The 13,794-nt window shown below is 52.6% G+C and overlaps 1 protein-coding gene across 2 annotated transcripts; it reads left to right on the top strand.

Annotated features, from left to right (window-relative positions):
- The first annotated feature begins 3,267 nt into the window (after window positions 1-3,267).
- C11H3orf18 (chromosome 11 C3orf18 homolog) lies at window positions 3,268-13,146 on the top strand. 2 transcript variants are annotated; one of them, XM_066326876.1, is made up of 6 exons: window positions 3,268-3,787; window positions 5,072-5,191; window positions 6,058-6,453; window positions 7,204-7,342; window positions 7,764-7,789; window positions 9,244-9,341. In XM_066326876.1, exons 3-6 carry the CDS (start codon window positions 6,220-6,222, stop codon window positions 9,286-9,288), a joined length of 444 nt encoding a protein of 147 aa, XP_066182973.1. In that variant the 5' UTR covers window positions 3,268-3,787; window positions 5,072-5,191; window positions 6,058-6,219; the 3' UTR covers window positions 9,289-9,341. The 2 variants fall into 2 exon arrangements, with proteins under 2 accessions (XP_066182973.1, XP_066182971.1); XM_066326874.1 differs by lacking the exon at window positions 7,204-7,342 and adding an exon at window positions 10,626-13,146 and having other exon boundaries at window positions 3,658-3,787; window positions 9,244-9,373.
- Window positions 13,147-13,794: the final 648 nt, after the last annotated feature.

Genomic DNA, 13,794 nt, shown 5'->3' with positions numbered 1-13,794 from the left:
CATGGATCAAGGGTCTTTCACACTTTCACATTGTCACCATTCCCAGAGGGCAAGCAAAGGAGTACAGAGCCAGAGCTGAACTGCTAAGAGCAGAGGAAAGAGAAAACCTCTCAATGTACTGGAGGGAACAGAAACACTTGAAAGATGCAAAGGTCAGAAAGGGTAAACTCTGCTAGAGGGAAGTCGGTCTCTTAAAGGAGAGAAGAGGCAGAGCCAGACAGAGGGAATAAAAACAAACAAGATGACTGCAGGAGACAAAGGAAATGAAACCTTACAAAACAGCTGCTGCATATCACACTTGGAACTGGGTGAGACAAACAGAACAATCACCACATCTTCCTGCTGCGATCCATGAAAAATGAGGGCCCCTCTTTCTGACTCACAGTCCCTGGAGCAACTATGGGTTTCCCTGAGCACTCATTGCCATTCCTCTATTGATGGCTGCTTTTCAACACTGTCTCAGAGAGGCAACCTCCTCTACTCAAATTTCTCAAAAAAACCACCACACAAACAACTAAATACCCCTCCTGAGGGCTGGTGGCTGCTCCCTGGGAATGTTGCTGCAGGAAGAGCTGGGGAGACCAACTCGGCTCCAGCCCGGCAGATGCTGGCACCACAGTCGTGCTCCTGCTGCACAGGGAAACCCTGAACAGTCAGGCCTCCACTGCCCTCCTTTGGAAAATCGAACACAGCCCAGAGAAGCAGCACAAGGTCTGCTGCAAAGATTGTCTCACCTGCTACCTCCAGGCAGGGTGGATGCTCTAAGAGCCCAAGGATCCCCTTTTTACCATCTGCATTACTCTCAGCAGAGAGACAAACAGCCCCCACGAAAACCCGCCTTTATGTAAACTCTGTCAGCTACGTTATTTATTTGGGAAGCTTCCCACATCAATCTTGTTTGCAGCGACAAGAGAAACACTAGAAGAATAAAACATTAACAACTTTCTAAGGGAGGCAGACAAGACTTTGATTCGCCATGGCTGAAACAATGTGCACAGAATAACAGAACGGCTGGGGTTAGAAGGGGCCTTTGGAGATCATCCAGTCCAACTTCCCAACCAAGGAAGGTGACACAGGAACATGGCCAGGTGGGTTTAGCATATCTCCAGATAGGGAGACTCCATGAGTCCCCTGAGCAGCCTACTCCAGTGCCCTGCCACCCTCACTGTAAAGAAGTTCTTCCTAATGTTGAGGTGAAACTTCTTGTGTTTTACTTTATGGCCATTACTCCTCCTGTTGTTGAGCATCACCCTCTTGACAAACTCCTTTGATATATTTACATGCATCAATGAGATCCCCTCTCACTTTTCCCTGGACTCAAACAGCCCCAGCTCCTGCTGCCTCTCGTAAGACACATACACCAGACCCTTCATCGTGTTTCTTGCCCTCTGCTAGACCCTCTCCAGTGGCTCCTGGTATTGTCTCTCTTAATAAAGGACACCAGCTACTGACGTGTAGTCCCTGCATAGTACTTCTTCGTACAAATACCTGTCTGCACACAGGTAGGAAGCAGATTTCCTTCCCCCTCTGCAGTTGCGTGGTTTGGTCCTTTCAGCCCCAGCTCCCACTCCCTGCAGCCCCACACGTGCACGGGTGGCAGTGGAAAGGCCCAGCCACTCTCGGCCCTGCCCCACTCACAGGCTCCAGCAAGGGCTGGAGCTCGCACCGCCCAATTCCCGTTCCAGCTGCAGTCAGTGTCCGGCTGAGCCAGCGCCGCACATCCCCACGGGCACATGGGGCGGGCGGCCAGGAACTGCCGACCCGCGGCGGTCAGCGGGCCATAGAAGCATGGCCAGGAGCGAAGCCGGCTCCTCTTCCAGCCTCTCAGCTCGCCCTGCACACGCAACAGCATGAGCACGGCCGGGGGCTCCCCTCGCCTGCGGGGCAGAGCGGGCCCGGGGCTGCTCTGAGGGGAGCGCGCGCACAGCGACGCCTCACCTCACGGCTGACGGCGCGGCCGGGGGCACAGCCTGCTCCCTCAGAGGCCGGGAGCCCGGCCTGCTCCCTCAGAGGCCGGGAGCCCGGCCTGCTCCCTCAGAGGCCGGGGGCACAGCCTGCTCCCTCAGAGGCCGGGGGCACAGCCTGCTCCCTCAGAGGCCGGGAGCCCGGCCTGCTCCCTCAGAGCCCGGGAGCCCGGCCTGCTCCCTCAGAGGCCGGGGGCACGGCCTGCTCCCTCAGAGCCCGGGAGCCCGGCCTGCTCCCTCAGAGGCCGGGGGCACGGCCTGCTCCCTCAGAGCCCGGGAGCCCGGCCGGCTCCCTCAGAGCCCGGGAGCCCAGCCGGCTCCCTCAGAGGCCGGGAGCCCGGCCGGCTCCCTCAGAGCCCGGGAGCCCGGCCGGCTCCCTCAGAGGCCGGGAGCCCAGCCGACTCCCTCAGAGGCCGGGAGCCCAGCCGGCTCCCAGTGGGCTGGGGGCACTGGGGGCACAGCCAGCTGCCTCGGGGCCCGGGGCCGAGGGAACAGCCGCCTGCACTCCCGCGGCAGAACCGTCAAGCAGCAGCCGCGCACGGAGTCGCTCCTGGCGCACCACCGGCCTGCCGCCGCGCGTGAGTGACAGCCGCGCCGACCAATCACGAGCCGGGCTCCTCTGGAGCCGACCAATCGTGAGCCGGGCCCCGCTGGCGCCGACCAATGGCCTGGGGCGGCGTGCGGGGGGCGGGGACAGCGGCCGTGCGCGCGGAGCCGAGCGGCGCGGCCCGGCCCCCGCGGCCCCGGGCGCGGCCCCCGGCGGCCGCTCCGCCCGCGCCCCGGGGGCACCGGACGGCTCGGCGGGAGCGCGCAGTAAGTGCCGGCCCCGCCGCCCCGGAGCGGGGGGCGCTTCGGGGAGGGGCACGGTGGGCCGGGCCGCGCCGCGGGGCTGTCCGGCTGCGCCGTCCCGGCCCTCCCGCGGGCACTGCGGGGCTGCCGCGGCCTCTGAGGGGCCGGGCCCGGCGGAGCGGCGGCAGTGCCGCGCGGGGAGCCGGCTGTGAGCCTGCGGCGGGAAGGGCCCCGTCACCCGTTATCCGCCGGGAAAGTTCTCCTCGGGGTGCGGAAGGAGGGATTTCCCGCTGGGATGGAGCCCCCGGCAGCGGTGGGGACACTGCCCGCACGGGCACGGGGCGGCCGCTGCTGGCAGGGGTGTGTCGGAGGTCGGAGGAGCGGTGGCATTGCTGGGGACCGCGGTGGGATGGGACCGTGCTCCGCTCGCACAGCGGGAGGGTGACAGCCGGGGAGCTCCCGGCACACACGGTCGGGGCTTCCCTGCCGCCCCGGAGCCTGGTCGGCTCTGGAGAAGAGGTGGGGGAAGCCGAAAGTTCGCCCACTGGGAAGCCGCATCCCGTTGCCAGCAGCAACACAGTGTCACTTGCCTTGCTGAATTACTAGAGATACTTCATCTTGGTGAAGTAATGCAGAAACTATACTCGTTATTATTCTTCATCCAGAGACTCTCTGATCCATCTTCATCCCTGTGACACAAATCTCTGCTCCTGTCACACCTAAAATGAAACAGCAGCACAGAGAGATTAAAACCAAGACTTTAGAAAAGGCTCAAGATGGGCCCCAAAACAATTCTCTGCATCTCAGAAGTGAGCAGCACCTATCAAGAGATCAGTTTGGAAATGGTGGCTTGGGAGAGAAACAAGAGCGTTCTCTTTTGCAGACCCAGCAGAGCCCAGCACAGAGCAGTCCTGGCTGTGCGAGGAGCTCTCTTGGTGCAGGCAGTGGAACAATGCCAGCTGGCAGCAGCTGAGGATCTGGTTCCTCTTCTGTTCTATTTGTGCATGGACTATGCTGGAACCTGCCCGTGAAAGGTAGTAGCTGTCTGGTGGCCCTACAGCTGCCATCAGAGGCTTGGAGTGTTCCCAGCCTGCAGATCAAACTTCCAGCACCAGAATGACAACTGGGAAAGGAAGGTGGTAGGGAAAGATGATCCATCCCAGCTCTGCCGTGAAAGCTGTGGGCCCTGGGCCATCCTTGCTCTCAGCCTCCCTATCTGAGTGTCTGCAGCCTGGACCAGGGGAGCTGGGGAGCAGAAACAGCCCTGTCTGGAACTGGAAGGGGCTGTCTCAGCCAGGTCAGAAACCTTTGACATAGGACTGCTTTCAGAGCTAGGTCTGGGCACAGGAATCCTTCAGCATGAACAGGATGCCAAGAGCAAGAAAAAGAGCCTCTATTCTCCCTTGACCAGATTTTCAGGTGGCTCATTTTAAGCCAGCCTTTTTGGTTTTTCCGAAGTGACACCACATTCAGCTGAAGGCCTAACCTGTTTTGGTTCCAAAATTTAGGAGCTGTTCAAGATCTAGAGCCATACTCTGCAATGCCCTTGGGCCTCCTTCACTCCTTTCACTTAGGCTCTTTTTCCACCTTTTATTTCCTTGGCAGTGGCTTTTTAAAAAATGGGTATTATCATTATGGAAAGCTTCCCTGAATAGCACAGATGGATTCTGCCTGAGCAGCTGCTCGATCTACTCAATAATTCCTTCCCTTTCTCTGCTGGGCTGTCACTGCTGCTGCTGCTGCTGTTATTGTGACACTGATTCCAAATTTGCCATCTTTGTGCCCAAGTGTCCACTACACCTGAGCTCTGCTGTGGTCAGTAGTGGCTGGAGAAGTCCAGGTGCCCCATGGTTTAAGCAGAGTGCAGGACTTAATGGTCAGTGAAGGACACAGTGCCCTTCAGCTGCCATGAACTCGTGACCCAGCACAGTGTTAGGAGAGACCAGAGCAGAACTGTTATTATTCACTTTCTTCTGAAAACTCCAGGGAGTTTCACAGCTCCCACAGGGACTTGAGAATTCCCTTTTGCTTCACGGAGTTGTTTCCAGGGGACCAAGACAGAGCCTGTATGGCATTTACCTGCTCAGGGAGCTGCAGGACAAGTCGAAGTGACTACTCCAGCTGCTGAGTGAGCACAGCACAGCCTGGTGCTGCTTGCCTGGGGTGGTTTCTCTGCTCCAGTTGTTAGTGGCAGATGTTGATCACGCTGCTTCCTGCAGTTGTGGACAGCAGCAAGGCACCAGAGTATGGAACTGCACAGTAACCTTGCCTGGAATGGAACAGAGTGGAGCAGAACAATGGCCTGTTTCTCTTTGCAGGCACATCTTTTTCTGTTCAGAGCTCACTAATCCCTCTGTCCCAGCTGCATTCCAGCCCAGAGATGTAATGTCTGCTCAGCTGCAGGGAAGTTACCAGAGAACTGCTACAGAAGTTCTCAGGTCAGCTCAGTTCCAGAGGTAGCTGCATTTTCAGGGAAGTAGCTGGTGATCTCAAGTTACATACAGTGCTCTTATAAACAAAGTGTGCAAATACTTTTTATAGGCTCATCCCTTGGTGTTTTGCAACTCTTAATCATTTGCACAATGGAAGCATGAAGCAATTAAAGCCTTTCGTGTTCTCAGCATGAACAGATCTATCAAATTTCTCAACTCCAATCCAAAATTGGACTAATTTTAAAATTAATATTGATAATTGCCAGTGCATGACTAAGCTTGAGTGGGTGCTTTCATGAGGGATTGAGAAATGCTCGGTGTCTTTAGATGGAGGACTGATACAACCCACCCTTTCCAGAGCACATGGGATGAGCAGCAGAGGGGCAATGGATAGTGCAGGGACTCACCACAACAGGGAACGCCTACTTTGGGTTCAATAAAAAGCATCCTGAGATAAAGATGCCTCACAGCTGAGTGTCATTTTATTGGGTATGTTCCCACTGATAAGGGGGTCAGTGCAACTTTCCAAAAATTAAAAGGAAGAGACAGAAGCAGGAAAATGCTCTATCTTGGGGCAGACAGAGACCATGAGGTGCAGCCTGGGACACACCAGAGACAAGGGTTCTGAGGTTGGCCCCCCCACAGATCTCCAAGTTCCTGCAAGGAGGCAGAGTTAAAGCAGTGAGGGGAGAGTTATCACCAACTCCAAGTGAATCAGGCATGATTTTGGGGGCTCTCAGTACACTCAGAAAACGTTTCTGTTATTTTGAGCAGGCATTCAAAAACTCTGCTGGTGAACTGGGGAGCTGTGTGAAGGGCTGTGCCTGTATCCAAGAGCTCTGCACTGTTCATTTGTTCTCATTCTCTCCTAGGCTGAGTCCAGTGTGGTCCCTGCCCTGAAGAAAACCCACCAGAGGTGATGCTGCAGGAGGGGTCTCACCTGAGGGCCCTGGATTGGAAGGGCCGCTCTGCACTTCTGTAGCTGATGGGAGAAGACAATAGCTCAGTAACAGGAGCTACCAAGAGCTGGCAGCATGAGTTACAGCTCACCCTCTGTGCATGACTCTGATCACAGCACCCCCACCACGGCCAAGCCAGACCCAGGGACAGCTCTGGATGTGACTGTACCACAAACACCCACCATAAGCCCTGAGACTACCAGTTTCAACAGCACCAAAATCCCAGATGTGGCCAGCACTGGCCCTGGCATGAGCACCATGCTGCTTTCCTTTGGGATCATTACTGTGATTGGGTTGGCTGTAGCAATGGTAAGAGAGCCCAGCTAAACATTCCTGTCTCTTGAGGGTGGAGGGTGGCTAGAGGTTCTAGGAATGATTTGCACTGAATAATTTATTTGCATTTTATTAAAGTCTCACCCAAAATTCCTGGGGACTGATAGTTCCTGAGATTCCTTTCTTTTTAAGGCCTTTATCAAGTGCTCCAGTATTTCTGCAGTCTCCCTGAGGTCTGGTCTAAATGGGAGGTTCAGCAGGCCTAGGAACAATCGTATGTAGTATCAGTATTTGTTTTTAATAGCAATAGGAAGTTCAATTAAAAGGAAAAAAAAAGCAGATTCCGTTCTGACTTGTTATCTGGAACAGCTGCATTGATTTAAACCTCCTCTTGGGCCCCACAAGAAAGTTTATCCCTATTAATTTTTCAAGCACACTGTTGAAACCATGTCTGTGGACATGGGGTAATTCTTTTTGAATTAAAGTAGCCTGAATCCATGTCAGCAAGACTCACCCTGGACTGCTTTTCCAAGGTCCTGCATGCTGGGTATCAGTCCTTGAGTGTTCGGTATGTCACTAACCTTGCCATTAATGCTGTGGGCAGAAGCTTCCACAAACCCTAGTTCTGGACCCACCTTGGGCAGTGCAAGGGCTGCAGCTCTCCTTTTATGTAACCAGATGGTTTCCCTGCCCACAGAGAAGGTAGCAGCAAGCTCCCATTCCTCATACAAGAAGGGCTTCACTAATACAGCCATCAGAGGAGCCCACTGCAAAATTTCATTGCAGGCCCCAGGAGGAGTTTTTCCAAAAGCCCCTAAGAAAACCTGGAAACAGTCAAAAGTTCCCAAGAGCAGTGTTCATAGTTCTCAGAACAAGGCTGTGGAGGCCCAAAGCTTCCCTTTCTTCCCAGCACAGGCTGGCAGAGGCAAGTCCCTGAGCATGCCCTCCCCCTTTGCTTCTTCCCTTTGTTCTGGGGAGGAGGCAGCAGCACTTCTGCTCTGTAGGAAATCTACACATGAAAACCACGAAGGGAAGCTTTTCCATCTACTCTTAAATTGCAACATATGTCCTGCAGCCACAGAAATGTGCTGACCTACACCTGATAATACACCTAATACTTACTCCCACTAACACACCTAATAACAGGCCACTGAGCACTTAGTGTCAGACATGATGTGCTGCCAAGTTCACAGTGGTGCACATGAAGTGCCATTTTCATTGTCACGTCTCCCTTCCCCCACTTTGGTGCACAGTGACACCTCTTTCCTGTGTGCCCAAAATTTCTCTTCTCAGCTATTCCCCATCCTGCTGGGACTGCTGTAATGATGCTTCTTTTTCTCCTTCAGGTTCTGTATATCAGGAAGAGGAAGAGGTAAGTAAGATCTGTTATTGGCTGAAGGGAACTCGGTGCTTCAAAATGCAGAGCAAGTGCAGGAGGAGACGGGGAGATGGGGACAGTGTAAGCAATGTCACTGAGGCTGGGATATGGCACTCCTGGGACTGGGCATCCCTCTGACACCTGAGTGTCAAAAACCCCACAGCTTGGGAAGGAGAATAAGGCCAAGCAGGAGGAGGTCAGGGATCCTGCAACTCATCACACTTCACCTGTGAGATGCATCAAAACAGAGGAGAGGGTTATGGGTGTATAAAGAAGCTGGGAACTCCATTGGGAAAGGTGTGGATCTCAGGTTTCAGCCGTTCCCAGATTCCTGTTTTCTCACAGCCCAGGCAGTGACAGCAACTGGCAGCAGCACAGTGCAGAGATGCAGCTTCACCCTAGGAGTTAATGTCTTAATTTCCTTGCTAAGCTCCTGGCTGAAAATAGAGAGGAGAGCAGCACACAGGGAGAATCGTGTCTTGATTCTTCCGTCTCACAGCAGGGACTCCAGTGAAGATCCACAAGGTACCTCCTCCCTCCCTGACTTCTTGAGGCAGACCTGGGCAGGCCACACACGTGCTGCTCCCCAAAATTTCCAATCCCCGCCTCAAGGTCCAGGTCTGGGTGCTGCTGCAGGAGCAGTTAATGCTTGGCCTGTGAAAGTAGGCTGGAGATAATGGTCGTGCTGGTAAGCCCATAGAGAAGCAAGGGGAGAATGTGTCATCCTAACACTTGCCAAAACAGATATTTGTGGTGACACTGCCAGTAACTGCTTGTGTGTTTCCCTTTACTCCAAAACTCAGCTATAGCCAAAGGCAGGACTCAGTGTTTTCCCAGGAGACACCCTAGCCATCTCTGAGGAGACCCTCTGAGTAATAATTCATAGCTCTGTCTCTTGGAGCGACCATACAAGAGCAGAAACAGTGTCCACAGACATCAGCCCCCTGTGAGAATCTCTTTCCTATTTTATATTTGTCGTTTATTATTTTCTGTTTAATTTTGTGTACTTCAGCCCCAGAGTTAAAGTACTCTTAGGCCACTGGAGCTTGAAGTGAACTGCTGCTGGCAGAGTGTGACATGGCAGGATAGGCTGGTGTGGGCAGAGGACAGGGAGAAGTCACAAAATGCCAAGTCAGTATTTTCCACTGTTTCTTTTGTCCCTCTACATAAAGCCTAATGTTTTAAGGTCTGCAAGAACTTAAATCCTGATTTTTCTGTGTGTAAATGCCTGCCAACATAGATCGCAATTAATCCCTGTAACTGCGTTCTGGGTGTCTTCCAGTCCTGCCAGCTGTGTGTAGTAGTTTCCTTAGCCTCATCCAGCAAGAGCCACAGGAGCAGAATCCCTGTGCAGCAGGAGAAGCAGCGTGCAGAAAGCCTCAGCAGCGGGGTGGGGAAGCAGCCTGAGCCCTGTCCTTCTCAACCAAGCCTTTCCCTCCCACGGACAGGTTGGAGAAGCTACGGCACCAGCTCATGCCCATGTACAACTTTGATCCCACTGAGGAGCAGGATGAGCTGGAGCAGGAGCTGCTGGAGCATGGGCGAGATGCAGCATCTTCCCAGACATCACAGAGCAAGGTAGGCAGCAACCACCACGAGTGTCACTGCAGCCACTGCTGCCTGCACTGCTTGCTTACAGGGCCAAGGAGGTTTTGTAGAGCTGCAGTAGGGTAGGGAAGCCATGTGAGACCTCAGGGGGACTTCTCCATCTCTGCCAGCCCTGGAGACAGGAACTTGAGCATTTTAGAGTGCTTAGGGGGGACTGAGGAGTCAGGCAGGTCTTTGGCAGGAGGCTCTCTCCTGCCCAGTGTAACAAGAGGCAGCAGAAATTGGAAAGAAGGGCTTCTCACCACTGTTTGGTCCAGCTTCACAGTGTCGTCTGTTCCTTTTGTCACCATCACCACACAAAAAGCTTTTTCAGAAGAGCCAGCAGGGATGGCTGGAACAGGTGTCCCTTACCCAGTGACACAGCCTGTCCTTGGAGCATTCCTACCTTTCCTTTCATGCGTTCCTCTCCAGCTGCTCTGTGTCACCCATGTCATCTCCTGCTTTTCCCATCCAGGAGCAGGAGTTCTCGGTTTCCACTCAGAAAATCTGTAGCAAGTTTGGTGTGGGCAGAAAAGGGAAGAGGAAATAATAAATACAACTGTAATTATAAAATACTTACCTTGAGATGTTCTCAACCTGCTAAAGAGCACAAAGGAGACGTGTTGGAATATGGAAGATAACCAACATATGGAATATACCAGTTTGGAAAAGCAGGAAACGTAATGTATTAAAAGCAAAGGATCAAGTAGCACATACTAGGACAACATCAGATCCCTCTATTAGTCCACATCGGGGGCTTACCTGGAGGTAGCAAAGGGGGAAAATTCTAAGGCCAGAATTAACCTCAGCACAGTAAAACCAGAATCATCCTCTCCAGGGACTGGCCAGCAGGATACCTCAGATCCCTCTTGCTGATGCTTGGGAAGCACAAGAGTTTAGAGATTGAATGTAAAAAGAGAGGGAGAGTCTAAAACAACAGCTCAAGTTCAGGCAATGGCACATTTCCAAGCCTTCTTGATATCTCAAGCCTTTTCATGCTGCTTCGTGTATATAAATAGTGAGACCCAGTAATCCAATGATGTGGGGATTTTAAACTGGCATGGATGTGCTGACTTACTCTCCAGCCTGTTGTATTTTCCTGTCACAGCCTTGTTAAAGCCTTGTTAGGCAGGCAGCCTCCCCTGGAAGGGGTGAATTGAGTTCCAAGCATGCAGGCTGTGCCTGAGCACAGCCCTGAGCCAAGGCAGCCGTGCCGGCTCTCAGCTCTGCTGCTCCCCTGCAGGTGCTGCTGACGAGTCAGGGAGCCCTGCAGAGACCCAGCCGCCTTGTGTTCACCGACGTGGCCAACGCTATCAACGCATGACCAGGACCTGCCCTGCTCCCGGAGCCTGCTGAGAGCGAGGAGGAGGAAGCCAGCAAAGCAGTGACTTCCCTCAAGCACGGCTGATCCACTGAGCCCAGCTGGTCACCTGTTGGTTTGTGTTACAAGTGGGCACAGCAAGTGCCATCACTCTGGGAAGCAAACCCTTTGTAAGGGCAGTGGTGATTTTCCGGTGTGTTACCACTGAAAGGTCTTTCTGGGCTGGCACTGCCTGACACCACCCACCAAGCTTTGTGCTTAGGAACAGTGCCTGCTTTGTGTAGATTAACGTGTCAGAGCACAGAGCTGTGCTCTCTGGGTCAGGGAAGGAGACAGGACACATTTCAGAGACCTTCTTCACTGGCTTTGTGTGCTCAGGCCCCAAGGAAAGCGATGGATGAGTCTCTGTGCAGTGAGCACAGCTCTGGCCAGTCCTGGGCAGGGACTGGTGGCAAAGCCTCTTTGAGGCAGGAGAGTTGCCTGCCCCAGCTGAGAGGTGAGCTGGGAGGACACAACCACGGGATTATCCCCTCCCAGGCCTGTTGCTGCTGATAAACGTGACACCAGGGTAGTGTTGAAGCACAGGGATTTCACTGGCCTTAAAACGTGAAACAGTGAACATTTGGCTGATAACATGTTAACTGAGGAAGTGGCTGAATATCCCAAATTAGAGCTACTGTATAGACAGAGGGTATTCCACCCAGCTAGAGGCTGGGACTGTCACTGTCAGGCTATGTGAGCCCTGAGCTAGGAATGACAGTGCTGGGGCACAAAGAGGGGTTGAGCAGAACTAGGGTTCCAACACCATTTATCCCCTCCTGCTTTGGCTCAGGGAAGTTTCTACAGTGCAGAGTGTTATCCAGGAAAAAAGATTAAGCTTTGAAATACTTTCTTTTAAAAAAGGAAACACATGTATTGGCTCAACAACAGCCCAATGTCTGCCCCCAGAGTTGACTAACAGCTGGTTTGTACTTCCTTACCTGCCAGGACCTGCAGTCAGAGCCTTCTCTTCTTCCTGCTGAAGGGAACACAGAGCTTTGCATTAGCCTCTGCTCGAGTTACCTGCTAGGAACAGGTAGGTGGGACTAGACAGGTAAGCCAGGGGTTTCCCTGGAGCCCTGAAGCATCTTGCTGCCTGTTCATCCTTCAGGGCTGCTGGAGGAAGAGAGTGCAGAGGGGTCTCTGGCCACCTTGGCACGTGCAGTGCAGTGTGGGGGCCTGCTGGCTGCAAGCCTTTTGGTGGGCACTGGCCCCCAGTGCTGCAGACCAGCACAGCAGCCAGGGACCAGCATCAGTGCCCAGCCATGCCCTGATCACCTCCTGATCTTTGTGTGCTTACAGGCATTTGTCCGTCAGATTTTATTACATCCACTGCACCAGGTAAAAGGGAATCAGGGCAAGCCAAAATCTGAATGCAGATCTAAAGCTTTATGCAAGGAGTTGTTTCAGAGTGGCAATTCAGGTATCATGTGCTTTGTTTCAAGTTTGCCAGTTAGTTTTTGTTCTCCCAAATACTTTCTTTTCTTCTCCTGTGTGATTGTTTTTTCCATATTAATTAAATGCAGACTCTTTCCTGGGCCCTTTTCCTGCCCCTGACCCCTACAGGGCACAGCTCCTTGCCAGCATTCCCCATTGACACAGCTTCCCCCAGGGCTAAATTGGTTCAGTTTTTCAGTATCCAGCTGTCTTTTTAGAACTAGGGATTTCTGGGAGCATATGTGGGGTTGGAGCACGGAAAAGAGCCCAGTCCTCATTGCCAGGAGATCTGGCAGGAGACACTCCCAGGCTGCTACTGTTTGCCCCCAGGGATGCTGCTGGAAGGAAGGTGCATGGGTACAAACACTCAGTGTAATGCAGATTAGGTCCTTAGAATTTGGAGTCTGTCTGTGGGTATTCCCAGTGATCAGCTGAGAGACAAATACCTCCCAACACACGCACACTTCCCAGCTCCTGCAGGTGTTTACTGAGAGCAGCCACACATCTGATTTCTCCCTTTGCTGCCTGTCCCCCTTCCATGCTCTGCATCAGCACAGGGAGGCACGTGGCAGTAGGGGTGCCCTGCTGTCTTAAATTGCAGCATTTTCCCCAGAACTCTTGGGATTGGGAGTTCAAGGTTTGTTTTAAACTCAACAAAAGGCAAGTGTGAGCTGAGGTGTTTCCTCAATGCCTCAGCCCAGTGTGCTGCAGCACAACAACAAACACACCTCCAGAGGAATGCTCTTGAACCATTCTCCCTGTGATGACTACCCTTAAAGAAGTGCAGATAATAAGACTAAAAGAATATTATGGGTAATTGCTGGGCTCATACTGGAGTATTCTTTTAGTTGCATAGCACCTCCTCTCAGTTCTTGGATGTACAGTAGCAGAAGCATTATGATGTAATTTAATTCAAGTGTTTCTGTGTTTTAAAGCATAGAAATATAATTAAACTATTTACATGAAAGTCTAGTATGATTGTCGTTTTCCCCTGTCATTTGCATTTCCCCACAGAAACTGCTAGGAGTGTATCCCCTGCATCTGCTGGTAATTTGTGTGCAATGAATTCCTCTGCTCTTTTAAAAACTGAACTGAATGTGAAAAACTTGGAAGGGGAAGCTCTGTGGGTGTCAGAGTTTAGCGTTCCACAGCACAGAAACTCAGATTTCTTCAGAAAGGCTTGCTGGAGAAGTCAGGAGGGCAGAAACTTCCAGCTGCCAGTCCTAGGCCTCCAGAGTGCAAAGAGAAATCCCAACTTCTCCTTAAACTGAATTCCTGTACAAGGGGGTTCATCAGCTCACCTTGCCCACACCAAGGGGAACAGAACATGTTTCCATTGTTGATACATTTCAGATCTGCTGCTGCCTCATCTGGCCCACAGCCCCAAAATTTGGGACTAGTTAGGAAAGCTGTCAGATGAACTGAGGAGGCAATGCACAGGCAGTGCAATGAAAAACTAAATAGCTGTACAGCCCACAGAACAATACAGGGGAGAAACAGACTATGGAGGCTTCTGGGTGTACACATGAAGCAGAACTGGCTTGTGTTCCAATCAAGCCTCCAAGACGCACAAAAGGATGGAATTAGGCACTCACACTTGGGCTTAGGAGCCTGT

The sequence above is a fragment of the Sylvia atricapilla genome, chromosome 11 (genome assembly GCF_009819655.1).
Source record: "Sylvia atricapilla isolate bSylAtr1 chromosome 11, bSylAtr1.pri, whole genome shotgun sequence".
In the NCBI taxonomy this organism is placed as follows: domain Eukaryota; kingdom Metazoa; phylum Chordata; class Aves; order Passeriformes; family Sylviidae; genus Sylvia; species Sylvia atricapilla.
This window is presented reverse-complemented; position numbering and strand designations above follow the sequence as displayed.

Bases quoted from the DNA above. Each gene is read 5' to 3' on its own strand.
- C11H3orf18 (XM_066326874.1), top strand. From the start codon at position 6,220: ATGAGTTACAGCTCACCCTCTGTGCATGACTCTGATCACAGCACCCCC. The intron at 7,790-9,243 runs GTAAGTAAGATC...TCCCACGGACAG, and splicing joins TATATCAGGAAGAGGAAGAG to GTTGGAGAAGCTACGGCACC. The intron at 9,374-10,625 runs GTAGGCAGCAAC...GCTCCCCTGCAG, and splicing joins CCCAGACATCACAGAGCAAG to GTGCTGCTGACGAGTCAGGG.